The sequence below is a fragment of the Parambassis ranga genome, chromosome 9, assembly GCF_900634625.1.
Source record: "Parambassis ranga chromosome 9, fParRan2.1, whole genome shotgun sequence".
Taxonomy (NCBI): Eukaryota; Metazoa; Chordata; class Actinopteri; family Ambassidae; genus Parambassis; species Parambassis ranga.
The window spans coordinates 13,308,606-13,336,086 of NC_041030.1; the positions used below are offsets into that span (position 1 = coordinate 13,308,606).

At 41.0% G+C, this 27,481-nt stretch overlaps 3 protein-coding genes across 3 annotated transcripts; 1 reads left to right on the top strand and 2 right to left on the bottom strand.

Annotated features, from left to right (window-relative positions):
* Window positions 1-527: 527 nt before the first annotated feature.
* Window positions 528-12,522, bottom strand: LOC114440711 (guanine nucleotide-binding protein G(q) subunit alpha). The gene is made up of 7 exons (XM_028413149.1): window positions 11,259-12,522; window positions 5,448-5,632; window positions 3,136-3,290; window positions 2,877-3,005; window positions 2,456-2,585; window positions 1,675-1,828; window positions 528-913 (listed from the first exon to the last, which is right to left on the bottom strand). Exons 1-7 carry the CDS (start codon window positions 11,392-11,394, stop codon window positions 723-725), a joined length of 1,080 nt encoding a protein of 359 aa, XP_028268950.1. The 5' UTR covers window positions 11,395-12,522; the 3' UTR covers window positions 528-722.
* Window positions 12,523-15,480: 2,958 nt separating this feature from the next.
* Window positions 15,481-21,535, top strand: wdr31 (WD repeat domain 31). Its single transcript, XM_028414450.1, has 10 exons — window positions 15,481-15,764; window positions 16,402-16,462; window positions 16,542-16,674; window positions 16,953-17,027; window positions 17,153-17,297; window positions 17,453-17,553; window positions 17,729-17,796; window positions 19,212-19,353; window positions 19,659-19,812; window positions 19,892-21,535. Exons 2-10 carry the CDS (start codon window positions 16,416-16,418, stop codon window positions 20,086-20,088), a joined length of 1,062 nt encoding a protein of 353 aa, XP_028270251.1. The 5' UTR covers window positions 15,481-15,764; window positions 16,402-16,415; the 3' UTR covers window positions 20,089-21,535.
* A 316-nt stretch (window positions 21,536-21,851) lies between these two features.
* On the bottom strand, window positions 21,852-26,964 carry bri3bp (bri3 binding protein). The gene is made up of 3 exons (XM_028415029.1): window positions 26,649-26,964; window positions 25,422-25,524; window positions 21,852-25,259 (listed from the first exon to the last, which is right to left on the bottom strand). Exons 1-3 carry the CDS (start codon window positions 26,823-26,825, stop codon window positions 24,838-24,840), a joined length of 702 nt encoding a protein of 233 aa, XP_028270830.1. The 5' UTR covers window positions 26,826-26,964; the 3' UTR covers window positions 21,852-24,837.
* Window positions 26,965-27,481: the final 517 nt, after the last annotated feature.

A 27,481-nucleotide genomic window follows, 5' to 3' on the forward strand; every position in this document is an offset into this window, starting at 1 on the left:
CACAGTTGAACAAAATCATTTCATCTCATAAATTACCACCTCCTCAGCTCATCTTCAGTCTGTTTATAGTGACCAATGTGCCTCCACCCCTCAGAAAGACAATTTCTCTCTCTCATTTTCTGAACTTCACTGAGAGCATGTCAACACTGGACCTGGTCCACACACAATACAGGGGGTGTACTTCCACTCTACTCACTGAAAGGTACCAAAGTCGATCTAATATCAATGATTAAAGCCCATCAATAGCAAATCAATCTGAAATAATTGAAAAATCACAGTTTATGCCTACTTACCAAGACACTTGCCAATCAGTCTATCAAAAGGAAAAAGAAAATACAGGAAGCTGTTAATTAGAGATCTGTTACATCACTTCCTGATGGGCAAAGCTTCAGGATGAAACGACAGGTAAGGAGGAAGGGTGTAAAAAAAAATAACAAAAGGAATGGAAACCTTTTTTTCTTTGTGTTTATAAAAAGGCAGGAGGAATGGAGCGCTCCTTCCCCAATACTTGCAAATACCCCCCCCCCCTTTGCTCGCCCCTTGGGAACCAAAAAAATCAACAAATGGCAAATAAATTAGTATTATGCAACCATTATTAGATTTTTCTTCCTCAGATTTGTGTGTATGTGTATGTGTGTGTGTGAGCTATCGTTTCACAGATTGCGTCAGTCAGTGTGTGTTGTGGGCCCGTCGCTGGAAGCCCCGCTCCGCTCTGCTGCGCTCTACACCAGGTTGTATTCCTTAAGGTTGAGCTGCAAGATGGTGTCTTTGACGGCGGCAAAGACGAAGCGGATGTTCTCTGTGTCAGTGGCACAGGTGAAGTGAGAGTAGATGATCTTATCGCTGTCTGGATTCAGGTCCACAAACATCTTGAGGATAAACTCTCGTGCTGCCTGGGCGTCTCTCTGTGGACCTGGACAGAGGAGAAGCACGTTCTGTCAATACACGGTGCAATCACATGTATTCTGCAGCCATGTTGATTTCATCTGTGTCTAAAGAGATGAGGTTTTCCCTTTTAAAACACTTTTGAAAAAATTGGTCAGGCCTTTTGATTCTACCCCAAAGTGTGTGACAAAAAGTTTTTGGTGAGGCAGATGTTCTACAATCTGGGAACTCATCAGCTATCTTCTGATGACTTAGCCTCTCGGGGCAGCTGACAAGGCAGCTGTTTTGGAGCTTCTGGTGTAGCCAACAGATATCCGGAAGCAGATAATGGATATCCAAGCCGGCCCACTCTTTATTTACAGACTAGCTAGAAACCTGAGAGGCAAGAACGGAGTGAGTTGATCAGACAGTTAACACACTCCGGTTTGTTGTGTTATCTTGCTGAACAACGGGAGATGACAGGGCTTTTCACACAAACTGATTTTGTAACCAAACAAGATCGGAACTACAAAACCAGGAAAATTGCTGGGCCCTTGGATGCTGTTTATCATAATCTGCATTAAGATTTATTACCAGATATAGTTATAATACTCTTCTCTTGCTGTAAGATATAAGAAACACAACACAGGGATTTATTTATTGAACTTTATATGAACTGCTAAACATGCACAAATGATCGCCTTAAGTTATATGAACTTATGCAATCCCTAAGTGGCCCTAATCTTCTTACATTAATATATAAAGCTGTGACGTTTGGTTTCAAATGATCTGGATGCTGATGACACTCACCATCATACTCTGGGAAGTAGTCTACCAGATGAGAGTACATGATCTTCTCCTCCAACAGGTCCTTCTTGTTGAGGAACAGAATGACCGAGGAGTTTTGGAACCAGGGGTATGTGATTATTGTCCTAAACAGAGCTTTACTCTCCTCCATCCGGTTCTACATAGTGTGTGTGTGTGTGTGTCAACAGTGAGGGAGACAAAGAGACAGAGGGAGACAGACAGTTAATCACTTAATTACACCACAGTCTTTCATACTCATTAAGTACAGATTTTAATAAATGTTTTACTGCACCAGAGGGATAGCAGTAAAAAAGGGCGGCCATGTTGTTCATTTCTCCCTTGATTTCAGCATTTAATTGAACAAAACAACTGCTCTGGACAAAAAACATTGCACACGTCACAGAGCTGCCGTGTTTTAAACACTCATCTGTCATCTGCGTCATGTATAAACTAGCTGCTCAGTATTCTCTTTCTGTGGTAAACGAAGGAAGGAATACACACAAGCACAAAACAGATGACACACACCTGCTCATTAATATACTTTAACAAACTGACACACATGCGATATCATCTTAAGAAGGAGATGTGTTCCTGAGGCGGTATTCAAAACAGCTGGCAGATCATTTACAAATGCTTTCCAATGGAAAAAAGAGTGGATGGCCGCCCAGCAGGACAAGACTCTGATTTCCATTGTGTTAAATCAGAACAGCGTTTCATCTCCAGAGACAGCTCAGCACATGAAATTTACAAAAATAGTGAAAACGTCTAAAAGAAGATCAATCACCTCGTTATCTGATTCCACCAAAACTTGGTCGTACTCGCTGAGCGCTACCAGGAACATGATGGATGTGACGTTCTCGAAGCAGTGGATCCACTTCCTCCTCTCTGACCTCTGACCTCCAACGTCTACCATCCTGTCAATGGCAGGAGCATTCAGGAGAGAGAAAACTGTCACTATGAGCACTGAGTTTACTGTCTGGATCCCCACTGTGAGGAATAAAGTTAATCCATTATGATGAAAGTGTTTATCATGTGAGCGCAACTTCTCATCTCATATAACTAAGAATCAAAAGTGAAACTGCACGTCCAGGTCCGTGTACTTTTTGAGCTCCAGTGGCCATCTTTGTTTTGCTCTCTAGATAAGACAGCCCAACAGCATCACCTGTAAGACGTTCATAAGATCCACAATGAACATCTAGTCTCACCTGAAGATGACGCTCTGCAGGTCGAATGGGTATTCAATGATGCCCGTGGTAGGGACTCGAACCCTCAACACATCCTGCTGGGTGGGAAGATAGGACGGTTCAGAGATCCGGTCCAATGCATTCAGGTAACTACAGAAAGGCAGAGAGAACAAACACAACACAGGATTTAAACACATTTACAAAGTTCTGCCTCATTATAAAAGTTTAGTTTTTGTTGGGCATCCTGGAGTTTTTGACTCTCTGATTTGCTTCAACTCACTATTTAGTGGAGTCTGACAGCTGGTACTCCCTCCTCCGATCATAACACTCCTGGATGCCCGGATCATTCCATAAGCTCTTGATTGCATCTACGTAAGGATTCTGTAACATGTTGACCTTTTCTACGTCCACCTCTCTCACAACGTTGGCGTTGCCCTGGAGGAAACAAGAAAAAAAAACAAGTGCATGACTTATCAAAACTTTATCAGATGTTTCAAAAACAATCACTGTGCAGGTTATGTAGTCCTAATTATCTCTGACTCACATATTCCATATCAAGAAATGTCTTTGCACCTCCAGGCTTAGCATGGACTTAATATTTTAAGCTCAAATCCCACTGGGCCTATTAAGGGGAAAGTTTTGCCGCCCCAGATTCCCATTAAAACTCTCCTATGTGCCACGACAAGGGAGCAACATGTGTCTGAATGCAGCAGTAGGTTCACAATAAAAGCTGCAGTACTCATAATGATGACAGTGGATAATAGATATAACAGCCCAGCATGACAAAGTGACTCTTCCTCTGTGTTTGTGGTGATGGAGAGCATCTTACTCCCACATGTTCAGCAGCAGACACATTAAAAAGAGTGTATTATGGAAGTCTGACAGGCTATTATACAGTCAAATGACTAGCTGTTGTAATAACAATGCATGAGCATGACGATTCAGTCACATTTATTATACATGGCAGCCACCTTTAAATTACTAAGCATACTAAGTGCAGAGAAATACAACGTAAGTGAATGCACGAGTAATGAGTGACGAAGAAAATTACACTGACTCCACCTGTCGCTACATCCATGGATTTCATGGATGGATTGAAACATGCAGGCGTGGGACATGATGTAATGATATGGGTTCAAGGACAGTGACCTGCTTTAATCTGAGCATTTGAAAAGCCTACAAGCCCACAATGGGAAGATTTACCATAAATGCTCAGAGTGACAGTGTAAACATGATCGACGGGTTTCACTATCACTTCCTTTGTGATGACAGTGAACTCTTTTGTCAAAAGATAAACTACTTCCCATTTTAGCCATGCGTGTATGAGAGCACAGGGATGTTGGCCACAAAGTTAGTACTTTTGGTGTTGTCTGTACAAGTTTTAGACTCAAGATGTTTTTCTGTATGTCTCACACACTAACCTCAAGCTGGCTTTTCTAATAGATTAAATTCTGGATGTACATGTATAAAGAGAGGGTGATTAATGAGTGTACAGTAAAATGCAGGGAACTCTTATCTTTAATAAAAAATATAGAAGCATCATTTTCACTCTGATGATTCTTATTTTACAGCAATTGTGAAACTGAATGTCTGAAGCAGAAGACAGAATCGTGTGTGTGTGTGTGTGTGTGTGTGTGTGTGTGTGTGTGTGAGGGATAGGAAATGATACCAAGCAATAAAGTGATGATTCACCACAGCAGCAGCCTTTGTCCAAGTTACATCCAAGTTGTGGACTTATTCGTAAATCTCACTGTTTGCACAATGATGCTGACATGCACGGCTGTACACAGCACAGACACATCATCCTAGTGGACAGGAGTGAAGCTCTTCATAGAACTGTTCTTAACATTCACCCTTTGGTTTCCTAGTGCATGCACAGTAACTTGTGTTCACTGATGTTCCTGCAGACCCTCGTGTACATCCTGGTGATTGTGAAATCTATCCACCTACTTAACAGTAGGTTTCAGTATGTGTCTGGCTTCCCTTTTTGACGAGTGGTTACAGTCTGTGTGTCATGTGGATGATGCAGAAAGAAGCCAGATGAAGGTGTGCCACAAATCAGTCTGACTGGCCTGTGGCCTGAAGCAGCTGTCGCCTAAAATGGTCTGATTTACAAAAAAATGTTGCCAAGGTGATGACTCCTACGCTTCACTTGCTTTCAGTTGTCCCTCTCATAGGGAATGAACTGTAGGTAAGCTGTCACTGAAACAGCTCCCCCCTACTATGACTACAAGTGTACAGATTAAAAAAGGCGAGAGAGAAAGAGAGAGAGAAAGAGAGAGAGAGAACAGGACCTGCTGAAGTAATGGTTACGGAGAGTGAGGTCAAATTTGGCTGAGTAGCATAGGGCAAGTCCCTCTTGTCTAGTTGTATATTTGTGTGTGTGTGTGCAGACACAAATACACACAGGGTGTAATGGAGTGCTTTAAGGACACAGGAAGTGAAAAGAAGAGCAGGAAATGGATGTCTGTCCCAGTAAGATAGAAAGCATGCTAAAAATATGCGAGTACGCTGTGACCACTTTCTTCTCCTCAAACTGTTTGTCAATCATTTCAGCTGTGGGAATAAAATGAGCGAGAGCATCTCATTCACCTTGTTGTGCTCATATTTGTAGGGGATCTTGAGTGTCTCCATGGCTCGGATCATGGCCTGCATGGCAGTGAAGATGTTCTGATAGACCAGTTTGGTGAAGCCCCTTTTGTCCTCATCGGAGTAACCAGCACCGTGGATAATCCTCATCTGTTTGATGAACGTGCTCTTCCCACTTTCTCCAGTGCCTGAAAGAGCAGAAGGGAGGACAAAGAGTTTATTTATTTCATTGGCTTGTGCAGGATTTCACTTTAAACGTCACATTTAATCACATTTGATATTGCTGGACTTCTATAAGCAAAAGCACAAGCAGCAGCTAGTCACTAACACTGTCTGTTCAGGACCTAGCAGGCCTTTTTCCTTTACATCCATATCCTGCTGAGTAGGGCCAAGGCCCAGAAAATGAAAGCAATGGTTCTAAATCTGAGGGAGTCAGCACTCCATTTTCATACTGCACACAGTCATTAGATTCAATATTAATACAGAATGATTAATTAATGCAAATAAAACTGTAGGTTTGTCTGTTTTAGAGAATAGAAGCATTAATAATGGATTTTTTGAGGGAGAAAAAGAAATATTAAACATCCAAAATTGGATATTACACACAGGCACACAGATGAACACTACATTTAATATTATATGCTTGACTCTTTCCTCTCCTAGGTGTGTTTGCTTGGTCTGGTGACAGACCAAGAACAACATCTCTTTCCTCCCAGTGGTGACAGGAACTATTCGGGTGTGAAGAACTTTCTCTTTGGTTCATTGAGAATCCTGGCAGAGCAACAGTCTAACTTCACCTCACTGCTTACTCCTGAATAGCCTGTGTGTGTATGTGTGTGTTTTAGCATGTCAGTGGTGCAGAGATGTGTGCTGTGACTGACAGTCTCTCTTGTAGAATCTGTATATGCTGCACTCCTTTGTACTTTGTCTCATAAAAAGTATTACTGTACAGGCTCATAACAAAGAGAGGGTGCTTTACAAAGCTAAGCTACAGACCAAACTAGGCTGGAAATACAATAACCTTTAGACAAACTGTTTTTCCATTGTGGGGCTGCCAAATTAGCAGTGTGAAATGAGCAGAGAGGGTAGTAATAATGCAACTGGAGCACGATTATCCACGAAGTGCTCTTGAACCGAGCACCAACTCTAACCCTTTTAAATCCTATTTACAAATTATTAACACACAAGGCAATGACACTGTGCTAATATGTACAAAAGCATTGAGATATATTTATTCTCTATAACATTTTGCTTGTTGCAGCTGTCAAATATCACAGTAAAGCTATGCTAATTTTAGCAACTAATGCTAATAATGCTATATTATATCAATAGTGAATTGTGTGATTTTATTTTCAAACATGCGAACAACTGTGGTAATCTGTGAAAATAATCCAGAAAATGCTCATGCTACATGCTAATGCTACTCTCCTTTGACCTTGTGTCACTGGGTGAGTGGGAGCTTTGTGATTAATTATTACATTAACTTCAATGACAAGTAGTAGCTGATGGAGACTGCAAATGAGTTAATGCTTTACGGCATCCACCCCTCTAATTTTTTAAGCGGGCAAAGTGGACCAGTTTTAGACTTGTGGAGAAGGGTGGAGAAACTTAAGATGGTTATACAGCAATGTCACATTTCCTCCAGTAGCTTGACCACATCTGGGACTTAATGGATCTTCTCTGTTATACCACAGAATAACTCCATAAAAAAAGAGTGTGTGAGTGAGCACTGGCCATTAACGGCTGCTGAGTCACCTTTCAAATCAATGCACTGACCCAGGATTAACCTGTGCTGAAGGCTGGTGTGTATGGATCAGCATCACATCTGAAGTGAGTACACTGAGCCCCCAGGACTCATAGATGGAGTCAGAGAGAGGGAGAGAAACAAACTGCCCTGTGTGTGTCAGAGTGTTTAAAAAAACTTAACTGTCAGCAGCACAATATGCACAACTAAAGCCTCAATAAAACAATACTGCTATGAAAAAGAAACAAGAATGGCTGTCGGTCACTGTTCACCAACAAATTACAGCCCCTAAATACACACCAGTATCAGAATGTCATTGCTTGACTAATATTCTAACACACACACAGAGCCACTTTCACTTTTCCTATTGTTTCTGTAAAAACTTCCATGTTTCACAATGCACCTGCTCAACAAGTTAGTCCTTTAAAGTGAAATAACATAAAATAATAATGCTATGCTGAGTCCAAAAAATGAATACTACAGTAAAATAAATTCATAGGTCCAAATGATGCTTGACCAGGGATTTGAAAATGAGTCTTAACTGAATAAAAGAAAATCCCATAATAATCTTTAATCCAGCTGTTGAGACTGTTGGATAACATTTTAACGATTTAAACCACTGCTTTTGTTTTCACTTTCATAAAAGAAACTCATTCCCCTGGGTGTTAAATCCATTCAGTATGGCAGTCAGCCATAAGCCATAAACGGCAGAATTGAAGAAAATCTGGTGCAACCGAATAGCTCGGTAGACTGAGGTGTCAATAATACACAAACATAAGTCTGCAAATTAGCCCGTCAACAAAATGCATACTGTCCTACAGTATTAGCCTACCGATGTTTTTTGAGTTTTCTTATAGTGAGACAGAATCAATAATATTGGTCAAAATTCCTCCTCCAGGAATCATAAGACATCTTTAGTGCTTCCTCTCACAATTACAACCATGTGTTTGTTGGAGGAGGTGGACTTTGTTCAGTCGCAGCCTTGACAAAGTTCCCACCGCTCTCATTTGTCTGATAAAAGCAGCCAGCAGTGATCGGGCAGATCAACGCCTTTGCAAACGTTTCTGACGCATTGAGTGTAAATTGCAGTGCTGTAACGTGCCAATGATTTCAAATATTGTTTAATCTGATTTCTGACACCATCCCACTTTTCTGTCTGCGTATATGAAAAATGAGTGCGTACAATGGGGGACAGATGTCAAAAACTAGGTCCATTGGTCTCTTAAGGGTTGAAGTTGGGCTGTGCCACTTTTGTAATTAAGCAAATTTAAATTCATTTAGGAGGTGTAGAAAAGACTGATAGAAGACTCATCTTTAACCTATTTGACTGTCAACACGTTTGAGACATTTTGAATACATTCATTTCACTGATACACAACATTAAAGAACAAGAAGTCCCCCCACAAAGTTGCACCGGACATTAAGCAGGTTTTATACTGCCTAGGCCAAAGTCCGTGTGATGCCTGATGGAACTGATGTGTGATAACTGTCCAGAAAATTCCCAGTGAGAGAGTGGGCGTGTTGATGATGTCTGGACCCGATCCTCTGGAGTTTATTTGTGAAAACTGCTGGAGTTCACTGTAATTAAATCATTGTCATAATCCACAAATTAATTTGGAACGAACACGCGTTTTATGCTGATGAAATGCTGGAGGAGAGCAGAGCTGAAACCATGTGGCTCATTGCTTTCCTGTTGTTGATTTAGGTGGATTGATCCTGTGTCACCAATCTTACTAAGCCTATGTTTCAATCTAGCATTAAAGCTACATCTGTGCTCAGCATCTTCTAATGGGAGGGGGGCATTTTTAAATCAGAGGGTGCAGTTGTGCCCGCCAATTTGTTGTGTCTGTGCAGACATGTCTGTGTGGGGCCTTTGAACGAGGGACCCAACTGTACTAGAAAGCCAAACCAGATGCTGGATTTGAAGGAGAGGCTCTGTGAAGCTACCCACAACTGAGCAATTTGTCTTTAAGAGAATATAAAGATACCCAAAAAGCAAGGAAATGAAGTGTGTCGGTGCCCAATCTACATTCCTGTAGACACCAGCGGGCGTACACGTGATATGATAGAACAGTATGATGCCTTTACAACATCCACTGCATCAACTCACGGACTGCTGGTGATGTCAGTACATTTCCGTAGTTAGTCTACAACCTCGTAATGGATATTAGACGCACAAAGTGGATGAATTAAATGCTTGCAATGCTTTCATTTGTTGTATTGCGTTTGTTTCACAGTCCCTGTGGAGACAAAGCAATTAGCGGCTTTGAAAGATGAAGTTTAAAAGCCGAGATGATTTGTAAAACAAATAAAAAAGAAAGTCAGTGATGGACATACTAAGGAGTTGAAAAACTTCTAAACTCCACTGCAGAGTTTTGTGCGCTCGAGTCCCCGGGGACACAAAGCAATTACTGAGTCTGAAAACCCACAATACACCGACAGAATATGGGTTACTGGGGCCACAGGGAGCGCACACACACACACACACACAGAGCTTTCTCTGGTTAACTCGAGCACTCGTAGTAAAAGTGGCGTGCAGTACCAGAGTGAGTAGAATCTGATACATTCACTAAGCTACGGAACAAAATGGTTGATTTGGTTGTAAATGTTTTAGATGCTCGGACGTATGCCTTCTTTAGAAAAGGCTTTGTGAGGTCTAATGTCCCGGTTTAGCCTCCACCTGACACCACATCACAGAACTGTGTTTAAAATATACAGAATATTCTTTGAAACCATCACCAGCATCTTACATCCATTAAGAGGATATGGAAACGTACTCAAATCAACACTCATTCAACCTGATTCGCTGCTGCAGCAAACTTTTTACTCTACTTAATGGATCCCACTATGTTTTCTAGGACTCCATATTTAAAGGCATTAATTGTAAGCATCCTGTCATTAGAGGCGTGCTATTAAAGCACTCTGAAACACAATAGTCTGTGCTGATAGGGCCCACTTATTAGGAGCTGCTACACTATCACACAAGAGTGACTAATAATTTGATAAAAATCAAAAATTTTTGTGTTTGTTTGTTAGTGTAGGTCACTGGCTGTTTATGTGTTTGCATAATGAGCGTGTTGTTGGGTATTAAAAGAGATTAAGGGGCACACAACAACACATTCAACAAGAGGTAGAGGTAGTGGCGGTGGTGGTGGTGGTCAGCGCCCCTTCAATCCTGTTTAAGGGGGATTCATTTCATTGTTACACGCTCACAAGACAGCAAACCTTCCTCATTCAATTCCTGAGAAGGATCTTCATCTTCCTTTATGCATTTTCCAAGGAACTGAGAAAGAGGAGGAGGAGGAGGGGTTTCAGGCACCATTCTCCAAGGCCACAGTCATCACATCTAATGGGCTTTTCAGTGAAAATCTAATTTAATACGGGATGGTAAGTAGATGACTTGTTTTCCTCACATTTCACCACCATGACTAATCCCTCATGATTACAACCATTCTACACTGAAAATGTATGACAAGTGTTTAAATGTCTGATTAGACACTAGTTTAGTTTGTAAATGACTACATACATCATAATGGATGAGCATGAGCATACCATCACACGTGTTATAGTACAGCCAGCTCCTGATGTTTCCCTATAGGCTGACACCTGCGATGTAATCATTGCCAGGGTTTGGGTGTTACGCTGCAAAACTGCCTTGATTGCACCCAATAAAGTGCAGACTTTGGCCCATATAAGCGCAGCACCTGGACGGGCCCTGTGTAATGCCTGGCCTGCACAGGCCCACAGTGAGTGGTGAGCATGACTTTTCCTCGATACTAACCCGGCACAGTTATTCAAATCAGGTGGTTATTTATTTTTTTTAATCACAACAGTGGAAGCGGTGCGGGCCTGCGCTGGGCAGCATCTCCTCCTTCTCTCACCCTCCCTCTCTCCCCCTCTGACCTGTCAATCTGTGCGCTCCACTCACACACTGACAGTTTCTCACCCACCACCCACTCCTCAACTTCACTCAGGTGGGAAGCTCCATTAACAACACCAACAGAAACCCACCTGCCACAAAGGTGTTTTTCCCTCTCTCTCTCTCTCCCCCCCTCACCAGCCGAGCTTACCGAGAAGCAACAGTTTCAGCTCCCGGCGTGCGTCCCTCTTATCCCGGCGGAGCTGCCTTTCGATCTCGTCGTTGATCCGCCTGGCTTCTTTCGCCTCCTCGCTCAGGCAGCACGCCATTATGGATTCCAGGGTCATCGTCTCTTCTGTTTTTTTTATACGCACTTTCCCACTTGTTTCTCCTCTTTTACCGATTCATCCAGATTTCTGGAGTAGATTTCACCGGAGTAAAAGAGAGAGGGGGGAGTGGTGGTGGTGGGTGGGGAGGGGAGCAGAGCGGCCTGTGGATGCCGAGTATCGTCCACATACAGGCCTGCTTGTGGTGAAATAATAACGCGTGGACGCCCTTTATAATGAAGCCAGAACAGCGCGTGGATTGTGGTGGAAAAGGAAAACTAGATATGTGAGAAATTATTGACCTCCCCCCATTCCCCCTCCCTCCCTCCCCCCCACCACCCCGTGTCGGGTCGCTTTCTCCGAGCCTCCGGACAGCTTCAAAATAAAAGTGTCCAAAAGCGGTTTTGGGTTAAATATCTGTACAATCTTAATTGGTGTAATCTGCTTTTCCGTCTCAGTCAGATCAACAGATCCCTTTAAGACACATCCTCCGTATACTGCTCTTCTGTGATCTTGTTAAGCATTGTCATCCGTGGCCGGCCAGCTCTCCCTCTCTCTCTCTCTATAAAGTCTTCAATGTTGATATTTTCCAATCCACAAAGTGCCCCCGCTGCGTTCAAGCCAGCGTCTGTGGATGTGGGCAAGCAGGAAAACACATGAATAAAGAAGCTGTCCCTTTATTTTCCAATGGCTCCACTCCCCGGGCGTGGTAAGGCAGAATATGGCGGACTTTCACTCCAATCCGCTAGGCTTGGATACAGTACAGTTATCTATGTGTGTCTGTGTTCAAAATGCCAAGAAAGCCGCACATAACACCGCGTTTCAGCCGGAGCGAAATTATATCCCGACGTTAAAAAAACGCGCTCCCGTCCATGGCTCAGCAGCAGCAGCGGCAGCGCCGAGAAAGGAAGGAACAAACGCCGTGTTGTTGCCTTTCTCTCTCTCCCCCCGGCCAATCTTCTCCTTTTCCTCAATTCTCTTCATGTATTTTTATTACAGAGGCCATCCACTCCTCCGCTGGCAGGGTGACGTCGGCCTCCCATCGACTCAGGGGGGGAGTGTCACGTCAAACACACGCCACACAAGTATTCCGACCTGTGGAACACAAAACGCGTATGAATGGACACGCTGAGCCCCGTTTCTCCACACACAGGGGGACAGTTACCGTTCCTCTGTGGGAGGAAGTCATCATGGTGACCAAGACACTCCACGATTTACAGAAATATAATTTAAATGGATGTGGTTTTTGTGTTCTATTTTTATTTCTAGCCTCCTGCAAAGGGCAGATGTTGTGCTGTTAGCAGAGCTTTTTTTAATACTATGATTATTTTGGGATACATTTCACACTTGACTGTTAGGAAAGAGTGGAACATAAGGGTATTTGTGGTACCTTTCCCTCAAAAGTCTTTGTTGTTTCTATTTAAAAGCCTCCAGATGCTGAAGCTACTTCCACGCTGATGTGCTGTGCTATCATTAGCCAGCAAACATTGTGTTAACTCACTCAAAGGCCAGCCCATCATTTCTTCTTCCTTTAGGTGGTAGAGTTCTGTCAGTCTCAGACCGTAGTCTGAAGATAGATGAACTGTCTGTGATGTCACACAGGTCTCTGAAACTCAGCTCGGAGGCGCCAGCTGCAGATTGACTCGGCCCCCAGATCCTGTCAGTGTACTGTGGTAAGTTTTGCCTTTTAATGTCGTAGTTTGCTTGATTCATAGTCACCGTGATTTTTGTTTCAGCTGTTTACAGATGTTTGGAGAGCTGCATGATGGTATTTGGTGTTTAAGGCCTGCTTGAGAAGCTTCCAGCTTTTGGATCTTAGTGGGTCACAGGTTGTGGCCCATCTTTGCCTAAAATGTTTCTGCCTGGGGCCTTTCTGTGTGGAGTCTGCACGTTCTTCCTGTGCCTGCGTGGGTTTCTCTGCCAGGGCTTCCTCCCACATTCTGTGGATGGTTGTTTGTCTGATTAAGATTAAGATTAAGAAGTATTAATCCCTGTAGGGAAATTGGGTTGTAGTACCAGCAGCATACATCAAAAACAATCAAAGAACCACAAAGAATACATGAAAAACTCCAATACACACACATTACAGCAGACATATGAACATAAATAAGTTTGAAGTGCACCTGAGATGATGCATTAGTATAAGTTTGTGTTGTCCTGGCTGGGATAGGCTCCATGCCCCATGACCCTGCACTGCAAGACAAAGCAGGTTCAGAAGATGTATGTATGGATGGATAGATGTTTCTGACATTTTAACACTCTAAATTATCTGCTGCAATTTTGTAATAATGTTTTTAACAATGTGTGTCAATATAGCAATACAACAAAAGGACCTTTGACCTCAAATATGGACTGGCCAAATATGTACTATAGTATGCCTATTCTGTGTCTTATGTTAGGTCACATCATAGGTTTAGTTATGGACCCTGATTCAAATAGCATGCTATTCATTACAAGAACAGTAGTAATCAGGTGTAACATTAAGTGTAAAATATTGAGTTCCGTCCCAGGAATTTGCATCCATTTGCATGTCAGTCCCTTGTTTTTTTTACTAGTTTGTAGACTAATAAAACCAGCATCATTTTCATATGAAGCAAGGACAGTGAACAGAAATCTAAATAACTTAGCAATAACCTGGCTGTGTACATGACAACATGGCAACAAGTGCACTATAGTACATAGAGACTGAGTGCACCACCAAAAAGTGCCCCCTGTAGGACAAGATTATAAAGAATTTTATTACTATTGTGTGTATATACTGATATTCGACTGCATTGCATTGACCTGACATGCTTTGACTGTAAGAGTTTTGTAATAGTTTAACTATATACAGAGCAAACAAAAAGTTAGAATTGAGGCCATCTCACAGAGGTATTGAACAGTGTTGATTGTAACCTAACTAAGTGGCCCATTTAGATCATTTAAAAGGGGACAACCCAGTGACTCAGTGCTTAATTGCATGTAATGCATTTAGTAAATCCAGCTCATGAAGTTGAAACTGGCCTCGCCTTTCCTGAGTCCACAGAGGAAAAAAACATAAATACACTGAAGTACCTGAAAACATGACATGAAAATAAGAATAGAAATAGAATAATTGAATGTTAGCTGTCAAGGGAACTGTCTAATTTGTCCCAGATTTGGAGCTTGGGGAGTCATTCAGTCTGCCGGTAATGAAGGTCAAACAACCAGCTCTCTAAAGGGACACTTAGCCACAGGTCAGTAACATTTTAACCTGTTAAGTGTTATTCAGCAAAATTGTGTTTAAGGAAGAGAGTCCCATTTGAACAAACCATATTCAACGCTGTAGGCTAAAACCCACTGGATCACTGCTGTTACCTTCCATTAACGTAAGGCATGTAACTTTAAATGAGAATAATTAATCAAAGATAATCACATGTCTTTTCCGTTCTCGTGTTATGAAAACATATCAGCAGTTGTGTATCTGTCAGACATAGGCTATAGGTATACAGTTAGGGATCAGCATTACAGAGTGCACACAGAAGCTGACTTTGTGGTACTTGCAGTGCTTTTGATTTTTGTCAAGGAATTTGATATGTATCACTAAAGCAGTGCCAGTTAAAGATGGTATTGCCTTAGGGTGGGTCCTGTGATATTACCTAGTTCTGAGACCCAGTTTTGAAAGAGCTCCCTCTAATACAATTCATTGACATTGTGCTTTAATGATGCAGAGATTGTACACAGATTACTCATTTATTTACCACCTAGCATAAAAAATACACTATGCAATGATTAAGCAAGGCTTTTATTTTTCATAGCTTTCAGTTCTGTTTCAATTTAGTTTAAAATAGTGGGTTTTATTTCAATCAAATATATATTGTGTATTTTATTGGTTTGTAACTGCTCAGGTTTTTTCTATAGCTGGTTTTTATGTATGTCTTTTTTTACTCTTAGTTTTACATGTGAATCTAATGCCTTTGTCGGACACATGGGCAGAGAAACTGTACACAACTGTACACAAGTGAGGTGGGGCCAGATAGCAATGGTACGTAGTAAACATGCTTTTATTTTGTAAGACAAAGAGCTTCCGATTACTTCCTTCCCCGTGTCACGTGACCTCGTCCTCGCCTAGATACGAGAAAGCGTCGCTGCCTGGTCGCTACGGGGGGAGGGATGGGTCTGTGGTGGTTAAAAGACACTTGTGTGCTTTTCCCCACGCAGTAAGGACCGCGAATTGTCATGGCAGTCCAGGGGAAACGCTACGCTGTCATTTCAGCAGCGACTTTACCAAGTTTTAACGTGTGTGCATCCAAGTTTTAGCGCTACTAGTGCACTGGTCTAACTTAGCATGACTTGTAAAGATTAGTTAGCATGCTAGCAAGGTAGCCACTCAACCTCAGCATCAACCCCGCGTCCACACCTGCCAGTGACGGGTAAGAAACGTTACTCCGGTTCTCTATAGGAGCGTGTGTTACTACGAGTCATTGACTGTTTTTTCGCCATTAGTAACTGTCGTTAAAATCCCGCGGGCGCTGTTGCATAACGTTTGCCAGCACAGTTCATAGCGGGTATTTTCCAGTGACTAATTGTTTGTGACAGTAATGATGCGGCTCTAATAGGATTTGAGCCCTCTCCTTCCTGTCGGTTGTTTGAGGAGTACGGTCGGATAATGAGGGAGGAGCTTAGCTGTGCTTGTGTGAGAATGTAGTGTTTGTGTGGTGGGGTTAATGTCACGTTGAACTGGTCTGCCTTATGCAAATTAGTTCGTGGCAAAACTATGTTAAAACACAAATCTATTTATCAGAACAGTCTAAGTTTACACACCTTTGCTTCACTTTGTATTTATGCTATAAAACAATAAGCTGAGTGCATTTAGTTGCAGTGGTGTTATCATCATTGCTGTTATGTGTTTTTGAACTGCACCTAATGGTTGTAATGTTGCAACGAGTTGTGAGTCATTACTCCCCCATCATTACCACTTACAACTGGGACTCATAGACTTTTAGTTGCTATAATGGAGTCGGAGCAATGAGTGTTTCTTTCTGTGTCTGTGCCTCCGTGTGGCTGCAGGTTCTTAGGCAGACATGGGTAAACTACAGAGCAAGTTTCGCAAGAGGTCTGAGCTCTACAGGTGAGACAATGGAAACACTTTGTGTCTTTATTTGTACTACACAATATTTATTACTTTTTTATTGGTGTTTTCTGTGCAGGGCTACTCAGGGAGAGAAGGCAGATACTACTTTCGACAGTCAGGTAGTGCAGTATGAACCTGCCCATCAAGGATCCATTAACACTGTGACCAATCTCAGCCCAGATCTGTGTGTCTCTGGTGGGAGTGACCAGGTATTTTTACACATCTATCAGGTTGTAATTCAAAAATTGAAACACAGGCTTAATTATAAAGTAGTTGTATTAGTTTTATCTGACTTTTTTTTAAGTTTCAAGCTGCATTACATTAACGATGATTGGAGCTCACATAGTAAAATGCTAAAGTATGATAAGTGTGATCTGCCATTATTAGAGATGCGATCGACTGCATTCAGGGAGGGCATTGTATGAAAAATCCTTAAGCATGTAATGCTTAGCGCGTTGAACTTGTTTGTGTGTGTCCACCCCTGCAGGCTGTGGTAGTGTATGACTGGAAACAAGGCCGGATGTGTCAGTCCTTTCAGGGTCACAACCGAGAGGTTACCAAGGTAACGTCAATATTGTGTGTGCACAAACTGATAAAGGTGTGGTGCTGTTTGAGCTGTGACACATTTCACATGTTCACCTCCACCATTCCCATCTCCTCTAATTTCTGCCTCTGTCTATTTGATAGGTGGTTTGTTATCCAGGTAGTACATGGATATTTAGTGCCTCAAGAGACAAGACCGTTTTGATGTGGGACCTAAACCAGGGCGACGAACCAATTCAGGAATTTTGTGGGCATGAATTGGTGGTGAATGGACTAGCTATTAGCCCTGGTACATGCACAATAAAGAAACATTTTGACTGAAAATATTAAGACACAATTGACATTGTGTAATTCATAATATATCAGAATACATATATACAATATTTGCTGCCCGTCATTACATCTGCTCTTAACGTTGGTACTATATTTAACTTTGGTTCATAGATGGAAGAAAGCTGTGCACTGGTTCTCGTGACAACTGGATGTGCCTGTGGGATATAGAATCTGCAAAATGTGAACAGAGACACAACATCTCCCGAAACCTGGTGAGAATTATAGTGTGTGTTTTTGTGGCTCACATTCTTGCATTAAGAATTGTTTTAAGCAGGCTGAACTGCCTTCAGGCGTGTACATGTAAGAAATATAATTGAGATTACCCAATCAGATTTTTCAGATTTTGCTTTAGGGTGTAAACCTTTTCATTGTCTGGTCTCTGTCCAGGTGACTCATGTGTGTTGGGTGCCAGCAAGCTCCTCTGTAGTCCAGACCTCTGAGGATAAGACCATAAGGTACTGTAGGTAGACAACCATTGATTAATTTAATCTAATATGAATTTTGTTTGCATAGTTATGAAATTAGTGACACATTTGAGTTATATGCAGGCCTGCAGTGTTCCCTATTGGAGAACAATGCAGGGCTGAAATAACTGTCAAAGGGATTCCTTATGTCAGTACAATGCTTTTATTGTCATTGTAACACCAGTGTAGATTTTTGTAGTCTTCTCTGGTTACCCGTCTTTGGTCGGCAGGTTAAGTCAGTTACAGGTCTATCTGTTAACCAGCCAAAGGTGAGCTCAAATCCAATTTGGCTGTAACACTTAGACAGAAAAAGCAAGTACTGTAGTTACAATTTTGAATCTGTAGCACTGAATTCATACATGGCCATTTGGAGCTAAGAGAGGAATGAACATTAACTCATGCAGCCAGTTAGGAAAATTATTTATTGCCCTGCAGTTCACGGCTGTTATCCTGATTTGGTCTGGCAAAATGTAGCTGCACCGAGCCAGTTAGAACACAGGAGGCAGTGTTAAGTCTTGGGATTGTTTTACATGACGTCCAAGGTAAAGAATGAACAAACTCTGAGTATGTGAATCATGCATGTGATGTCAAAGATGTCATCATTGTTTTGCTTGTCAGCAGCTACTTTTAATGATGATGTGAAAGAATGTGATTAAACATCCTAATAAATAAGTAATGCCATCCTGCACCTTTGATTCCCACTATTGTTCATGTTGACTGTAATCAGACACTAGGTATTCCATGCAATTTAAGACCGAGGATGTTTTCCAGTGATATAATACATTATATTTGGATAATTCATGCTGTAAGAGTAAGTTCCATGGAAACAAAACATGTTGTCCTTGCTTAATTATGAATAACTTTCAGCACTCATTGCGCACACCATATGTTGAAAACAGGGCCGGTCTAGCCTGTTATATTGGGGTGGGCTGGTTGAAATAACAGGTGGGCCTGTTGAGTTGACATGTCGAGTAGCTGGAGCCTGACTCGACCTAGCAGCAGTGTTGCTAACATCAGCAGCAGCCTTTGGCTTAATGGCTTAAAACAGTGATATATAACAGTGGAGAAGAGGCAGAATACAGATGGGGAGACCCCATGGGTCTTGTGTTATATCACGTGAGGAAGACTGTTAGGCTTCCCACCCAATCATCAAAAAGAAATGACACTGGTGTGGTGTATTTTTCCATTGATTAAACGTTTTTCCCTTTTATTCAGTGGGCAAGACGGAACTTTGGGTGGGCTGGACCCTCCCCGGTTGAAAAGTAGATGACTTTAGATGACTTTAGGGCAATGAAGTTTGAAGTTAGAACATTGTGGAGCAGACATAACTGAATTTGTCCCTTGGTTAACTATACACTGTATACATGTTTATGGTAATTTGCTGTGTTGTCTGGTTATGTGTACAGAGTGTGGGATAGCCGTGCATGGCAGGTGACCAACACTTTTCCTGCTAAGCAATACATCCAGACCCACTGTGACGTCTCTCCCAATGGTAACCACCTGGTGTCCAGCAGCAACGGCTTTGGAGGCCAGGGTTGTGAAGCCACGGTGAGAGTGGTGGAGGCGTTTGTGTAGTGATTTAGTTGAGTCTAAAGGTGTAGCAGTAGGGGGTTACTGATCGGTTGATGCTCATATTAATAATATATTTTGTGGCTTGTTGGTGTGAAATTAATCTTTCATAGCAAGTATGGACAAATGTGAGGAGGGTGACCATATATAAGAGCAGAGTTTATGCAGTTATACATGCTGCATTGCTTACACATGCACATTTTGTAGTGTGTTAGTCAAGATATATTGAATATATATATATTTTGACGTTATCGTTTGTCATCAGTAACTTTGTTTGTTATTAGCTCTGGGACCTCCGCCAGCCTGGCTGTAAAGTTGTGGAGTATAGAGGTCACCTCCAAACTACAGCCTGCTGTATGTTTATGCCTGGCAGCACTGCTCGGGTAGCAACATCCTCCCATGACAGCTCTGTCAAAATCTGGGATCAGAATACAGCAGGTAATATCTCCTCTCATTGAGAGAAAACATGTACACACACACAAAGACAAACACAGCTTTAAACCTTCTCTCCACTCAGTCTGTTTAGGAACATTGTCTCTGGATGGTGCTGGTCCACTGGTGTCTCTGGCTCCTAGTGATTGCAACAACTTACTGTGTGCCAGCTTCAACTCTGGTCTCCACCACATCCAAATGGGACCACACCCCGCTCAGGGTTCTGGTACCGGTGCAGGTGGTGCAGGCGGCCTGGACATTAAAGTTGTTGCACATTTCTGACAGCCTGGAAGAGCCTGGAGTGACTGATGGAATGCTGACCTGTGAGTAGCCAGTGCCTCGGCAAGCACCATCACTGCATTTGGACACCATGTCATTTTTTTTTACACATTTCTAAAGACATTTTGCTGCACAAGACTGCCACACAGTGACAAATAGCTGAGGAGATGTTTGGAGAAAAAGTGGATAATATTGACAGATGCATCTTTTATCTAAGGGTGCCCATTATACTGATTTTCCTCAAGGTCTGACTTGAAGGGACCTCCAGGCCAGTACATTTAATTATTTTTACTAGAAACAAATGGACATACTATGAATCTTAGACCTCTGAGTCTTTTGTGGTCTGGGGTTCCCATGGCTCCAGCCTTTCTTGGGAGTGTTGCTTTCTTGGACCAAGTTAAACCTTCAGGCAGGTGGTAATGAATGGAGGCTCATATTATATTGCTTTGAAATATTTAATTTTACTGCCAAAACGGCTTCTTTTGGGGTCTGTAGAGCACTTACAAACAATTTTTATTTGTTAAAGACACTCCACAGATAAAATTGAACTGATTGAAATTTCTTGAAAAGTTACATGTTGTATTTGCTTATTACTAATAACCACTGTGATAATTTTATTATCACACAAAAAGCATTGAATTAAAGGAGGGCGTACTAACTTTTAAACATGACTGTAAATAATAGCACTCGATTAGTACCTACCTAGCAAAGCACAGCCAAAGACAATTTAGTACCTTTAGAATGTGAAAATCAGCTGTTGGTCAGGTTTTCTTTACAAATATTCATTTTGAATATGAATTAGTTTGTACAGTCAGAGTTACAGTTTTGTTTGTCAAACAAGTTGTGATGTCAAGTGATGTCACCCAGAGTAATGAGGAACGTGTACACAGACGCAAGTAACCATTGATCAGTATGTACTTTTAGATTAAACCTGTCATGTTAGACCAAAAATCTATGACACGACTGTTTTCATGCTGATTTCACCTGATTGTTAATGTTTGTGGTAATAGCCACAACATTTCTATGCAAAATCCCAGAGTAGTTCCCTTTATTGATAAAACACAGTTTGACTGAATCAATGAGAACCGAAAATAAATACCCTAAAATCTAAAATCTTACTTGCTTACTTAAGATGTTTGAACTAATTGGTCCTAACGAAGTATTCAGACATGCAATGCACATTGTATTACAAATGAATTTTTTATCACTACATGAATAAACCACTCTTGTTTACAAAGTATGTAATTTCTTTTTTTAAAAATAGATCTTCAGGTGCCTGATGGCATTTAAAACATATGGATTCATTAAGTACTTACTGAAAATTGGATTTAGGAATGGCAGGACTGAAATTAAATGAAAACAAACCTTTTTCAAAAAAGGTACATAGAGGTCAAAGTCTGTATTATAAACTATTTTTCTACAATTTAGGCAGTGCCGGAAACCAAAGATGATTTTTTGTTTGGGTTATTGTCAGACTGAACATCAACAGCTAATTTGACCGTTGTCTGTTTGATACCTTATGGTACTGCAATAAATATACTTTATCTTTGTGTCAGTTTTCCATTTAATTAAACGTGGGTTATATCATTACCTTTTGCCAAATGAGGTGATTCTAACAGGTAGAAAGCTACTGTTAAATACTAAACCATGTAAACAATAGTAATTGTTTAGGTAATTGAAAAATAGTTTTCCTAAGCATACGCTCACTGCACTCTTTTGCTCTTTCTCATACACACTTTTAGGGGAAGTCAGGACTCATTCAATCATACTGTGATGTTTAATTTATTCAAATCTGGACCTCATTTTCACTCCAACACAAAAATAATCACTTTCCCAACCAGCAAGTTTTCATAAGGACACACACTCGAGACACAAAGTAGACAACAGAACAGCAGGCAGACGACAGTTTGGCTCTTGCCACGTCACTTAGGTACAGAAAATAGATTAAAAAAGGTTCAAAAAATTAAATGAAAAAAAAAATCAGCATTTACTTGGACAAACAAATACAAATAAAAAAATGGCACAGCATATTATAAAAAGCAGGCTACATAGAATAATAAAAATATGTAGGGTACAGTACAGAAAGTCATTCAGAAGACAGCAGAAATAATCTGATTGTAGCATTCAAACTAATGCTGAGATACCAAAAGAGGGATTCACAGGCACCGTTCAGCATCACTGGTAACAAGTGGTACATGAATTCAACTACAGCTAGCGCCGACTTCTACATTTCACTGCCTCTGATAGCTGGTGAAGCCTCACTTGAAGCACTCTGAGTGTTTTCACAATGTGAGAATTTGTGTGCAATTTAACACCGTTAAAATTCAGTTTTCTAAAATACAAAAAACTGTCAAAAAACCGCTCCAAATCCTGGATCTAAACTAAAGATTAGGTTTAAATGTTCCTAAAATACAATGCACCTGTAAACTGGTAACACCTTTCATCAACAAGACACATGATTACTGTTATTCACAGAACACCTTCATTAGTTTAACATACACATATTACATTACATAACACCAGAATCGATGCCCTCTGTCAAAACCTTTCATTTTTATGTTACGTTTTAAAAAGTGGACCATGAGACAGACAGCACTGCAGTCGTTACTGAATGAAAGGAGAGTTTAGGCTCATAATGTCTAACAGCCTTGGCAAGTGTGATAATTTGGTCTACACTGTTCGGAAATCAGTGCAAATATTAACAGGAATGGTATAAAGCAAGACTTAAATATAATAGATGCCTTGCTAATTCATCACATTACACATCACATTTAGTATGGGCTCTCTACAAAACAGTCCACAACATCTATACACTGTGTAACTCAATATTATAGGCATAAAAAGCACAGCATGCAAAAAGTCTAGATTATTATTACTGTATATATGGGTGGTGTGCCTCAAACTACACATCTGGGCAAAACAAAAATATTTTTCCGAACTCAGGGACTTATAAACATTAAGACAACCTGTTTTTAATTAAATATATATTAGTAGTTTGTCTTCAATGCTGATACGCAAAACAGGTCTGATGAGAAAATGAGCTTACCCATAGTAATGAACACGTTATTACCAGACTGCTAAGGGAAAAAAATGTTATTGTACCTGTTGTGGACCTATTGCACCTGTACTCTTCAAGAATGTTAACATTGCATTTGTAGTATTGACATTCAAAATACATCTCACCGCATCTCAGAGTACCAACTTTTCTTTCACAATCTGCACAGCATTAGGGTCACTAATATAAAAACATGTTTACAGAGTACAGTTGAATTTACACAAAGGAAACTCGGGGTGTGTTTAGATTAGGTATATAGCATAAACAGTGAGAAAGGGACCATTCCTTACTACAATACGATGAAAAATAATGTCTGGAATTAATATATAGTGAGGACCGTAGCGATGCACGATAAGAATGCACTGTTACAATACAATGTTTACTGCATGAATCAATCAGGCTGGTTGTAAACTACCATTAAATTCTGGCAAGTGATTTTTTTACATGAAATGTTAAGCAGGGTTTATGGACTTGTGCAATATTTTCCACAGGATCAAAGGCACTGGATCTCAAGGTGACAAAAAGATCCCACCTAAAAAAAGTTGACAAAAAATGCAAAGCCTCCTTTTTTCCCAAACTACATCTTTAGGATAAATGTATTCCCATGTTCAAATATTAGCATCGTTATTTCCCAAATGCATAACTGAGACTTACTAACTACAGATCCATATGATAATACCATGCATATATAAGAACAATTAATAAAAAAGCTTGATTTAATTTTCATCATTCTTTATCTAACAAAAATGAAAAATAAAAAGATGCAAAAAAATAAAAATACATATACGTTACTGAGAAAACTCTAAAGAGAGACTCCAAGAAAACAGGACATGGTTTTAATATAGTGATTATATCTCATTTCACTTCAACATATGCGTTGGGTGAGTCCCTGAGATATTGCTGCCTGTCTGTGTTTTCTCAAAGTCTGATGGTGACGTTTAATACAGTGCTTTTCCATTTCACAAGCATGACCCTCACACACATACACACACACACACAGGAGTAGATCAAAGATATTTGCTCACATTCACACAAGAAAAGGAGGTCCTGATGTCAAACTACTGTCACACTGTAATGGTGACTCAAAGAAACAAACTAGATCTACAGTACATGTTGTTTGGATGGAAAATGAAATAAATAAATCTTACTATATGAACAACTATCCAACATCTTGAAGACATCACATATTACTCTTTCCTACTTCGGCAGTTTCCAAACATTTTAAGGACATGGACGTTTTTGAGGACAAAAAGTTAACTCCCCAGTTATTTACAAGGATGAAAATAAACATAAAATATGCTCATTTAGTCAACAGAACTTTAAAAACTCTAATTTGGGAGATTCTTAAAAGCAGTTGAAGTGTAAAATTGGGCCAACATTAAAAAAAAAACAAACACATCAGACATCTCTCTGATAGCTTCTTCAGAGATGTAGAAAAGCCTCAAGACAAAACTTAAAGGAAACAAAATGTTGTTTGGTTGATCTGTGTGATCTCCAAGTGGACTGTCCAGGAGGATATTTATCTCATTACTAAAATCAATTCAAGCTGTTAAAATACTGTGTTCAAATCTAGTTCTGTCCCCATAGAGTTGTAAATACCCTGCAGTTGTGTAGCTGCAGATGTGTGCAGAAATCAAATACATCTTGGAATGGCCACCCACCCCACAAAATCATCCCTGCTTCGGCCTACAGTAGGTCTACTGATCCCCGGGGCGTTCCAGGCTGTCTATGACACGGCTCAGCCTGATGTTGAGAAGCCTGATCTGAGTGTCCAGGTGGTCGATCTTCTCTTCCAGTGAACCAGCCCCGCCTCCACGACGCCAGTATGCCCCAACAGGCCCCGTCATGAAGTACACGGCCATGATGAAGCATAACGGCAGCACCGCACGCTCTGGGTCGCCCTCAAACTTCTGCAGGATGTAGAGGCAGGACAAGGCGAACAGGGTGACACGCGCCAGCCAGAAGAAGCGTCCAAACACAGCATGCAGCAGGTAAAAGAATCCCCCCAGGAACATAGACAGGAACCAGTAGGCCAAGAGTACAGCGGCAACCAGGAGCAGGGCCCGCGCTGGGGAGTTGGTGAGAGATGTGGGGCTAAAGTAGTGGCTGAGGTTTGAGGCTGCATAGAGAACAAGAAGTAGTTCTTCATCAGTTAAGGAAGTTTGAGTTTTGCATAGAGAACAAGAAGTAGTTCTTCATCAGTTAAGGAATGTATAAATGTGATTCTCACATGCCATGTTTCACTTTGAAATTACTACCTAAAATACATTTAAAGACTTACAATCGATGCCCATTACATCCAGCAGATCCGACCAGATCTTCCAGATGGTGTCCAGAAAGGAGTCCACTCCATGGACAAACCGCTCCGTTGCTTTGGAAAAGAACTAGCACATGAGAGTGGAAAGTGGCAGGTGGTTAGTGTGTTCCTCTCATTTATTTTTGACATAATGGTGTACAGTGAAAGAGACCAGGGAATGAACAATGCTTCATGGCTGCACAACCTAACACAAGTTTAAGCTGACTGTTATCATTTGCCTGCCAAAATATTGTCTTAGCACTGGGAAAATTTGACACAACTCCACATATCTCTCTAGCTGTTACTTTCTGTCATCTACAGAAGCCTTCTGTGTGGAAATTCAAATGTGACAGTACAGTTTACAGTTTTTGGTATCTCTCCAGCTCTCTAAATGGGCTACAAATCAAATAATTCTTAAATATATAATTCATAAAATAACCCACTGCCATTCTTTCTGAAATGAGCAGACAACCACTGTATTGATATCACAAGTTATCATAGGGAGTTATTATTTAGAGTAATGTGTGCAACCACACTCCACTGTCTGTCTGAGCCGGAACTCATTTACATGTATTAGTGAGACAGACTTCAACATTCACATCTATACATGGAAATGTGTATATGTTTTCCATGTTGTTGTTTGTTTTTAAATGTTCTGCCTAAAGCTAATGTGTGGATTGATAAATTGATAATCACGTGATTGGCCTGTACGTCATAACGTTTTGCTGTGGCAGCTGAACACAGGAAATCACTTTATATTTAAAAAAATACAGGAAATGCTGCTGGACCAATGACAGTGACGTAGCTGGTCCGACGTTTCCTTAACAAAGAAAGCTTTGTTATAAACTTAAAGGGAGTATATGTAAAGAAACAGCTGTTAGGGCCTGGACCAATGAAGCTATATAACAATATGTGTAGTTCTCACTGATGGATGAATGAAAATGAGTTGCACACAACAAAATATTGAAGCAAAAATGCCAAGATTTCAAACTGTACATTTGTGTTTACAAGAATGCTACATCGACAGAGCTCTTCTATGGGATAAATACCATATAATAGGCTATTTTTTTTTCTAAAATGGCATCCCTGAAATTGTTGCTCAGGCCCGGGCGCGCTTGATTTCCTGTTCGCCATGCTCTCGCTACCAACCACATCGGCTGCTAGCTACTACAAGCTAGTCCCTGTTGTTACACTGGATGTAACCTGACTGACCTTGTATAACCCTCTGATGTTGTCCTCTCCGAAGACGCTGCTCAGAGTCTGATAGATGCCGTTAGCTGCTCGTCGGAAGCTGTTCTGGTTGCTGGTCCTGCTCCTGGCCGCTTCGGCTGTGCATAGCAAAGACGCGGAAAGCACCAAGAAAACCACGAAAAAGCTGATTCTCCTCATGGCACCAAAGACCCCGAGATGTCCAGAAGAAATGTGTAATAAAATATTACAAGTACGAACAGAAAGAAGCAGGCGGTAAGCTGCTAATGTGACACCTTGCTGCTGCTAGGGGGTGACACTGGCTTTGATGGTGGTGATGATAACCTGTGATGCGTTCCATGGATCTTCGTAAATTCTGATCCGTGGACTAACTCAATACCGTGTGAGTAGACCTATTCATTTAGATCATTATAACAGCCAAACGACAGTATTACGTATTACATTACATTTAAAAAAGAAAACACCAAAAATGCTTGACAAATACGATATTTTACTACTATTTGTTATCATTTGTTTGTGTTGAGTGCCATATTTCCTGTTGTACGTAAATGCACCACTTGCCTTCTTGTAAAAGCGATGCAAGCCTGCTACCGCCCTCTACTGGTGGAGAAGCTTCCATGTTCTTCTTAATTTTCTCAGGTCAATATACTCTGTTAGAATTCTAAATATAACAAAATACTATATTAACTGTATGCTGCGTGGATCTACGGTGGATTACTTCAGACTAAAACTGTACAGTAACACTCCCCAGACGTTTGTTACGCTCATATTTTTTCCCTTTATAGTAAGGAAGTTAAAAACCACTGTATTTGTATCTCTTCCTGGATTTCGACCAA

Coding starts and splice junctions, on each gene's coding strand:
- LOC114440711 (XM_028413149.1), bottom strand. CDS start 11,394: ATGACCCTGGAATCCATAATGGCGTGCTGCCTGAGCGAGGAGGCGAAA. Junction 2,586..2,876: donor CTGCAGAGCGTCATCTTCAG/GTGAGACTAGAT, acceptor TGCCATTGACAG/GATGGTAGACGTTGGAGGTC. Junction 1,829..2,455: donor TGGTGGAATCAGATAACGAG/GTGATTGATCTT, acceptor CACACTATGTAG/AACCGGATGGAGGAGAGTAA.
- wdr31 (XM_028414450.1), top strand. CDS start 16,416: ATGGGTAAACTACAGAGCAAGTTTCGCAAGAGGTCTGAGCTCTACAG. Junction 16,463..16,541: donor AAGAGGTCTGAGCTCTACAG/GTGAGACAATGG, acceptor TTTTCTGTGCAG/GGCTACTCAGGGAGAGAAGG. Junction 19,354..19,658: donor GCCAGGGTTGTGAAGCCACG/GTGAGAGTGGTG, acceptor GTTTGTTATTAG/CTCTGGGACCTCCGCCAGCC.
- bri3bp (XM_028415029.1), bottom strand. CDS start 26,825: ATGAGGAGAATCAGCTTTTTCGTGGTTTTCTTGGTGCTTTCCGCGTCT. Junction 25,525..26,648: donor ACATCAGAGGGTTATACAAG/GTCAGTCAGGTT, acceptor CTCATGTGCTAG/TTCTTTTCCAAAGCAACGGA. Junction 25,260..25,421: donor GGATGTAATGGGCATCGATT/GTAAGTCTTTAA, acceptor TTCTCTATGCAG/CCTCAAACCTCAGCCACTAC.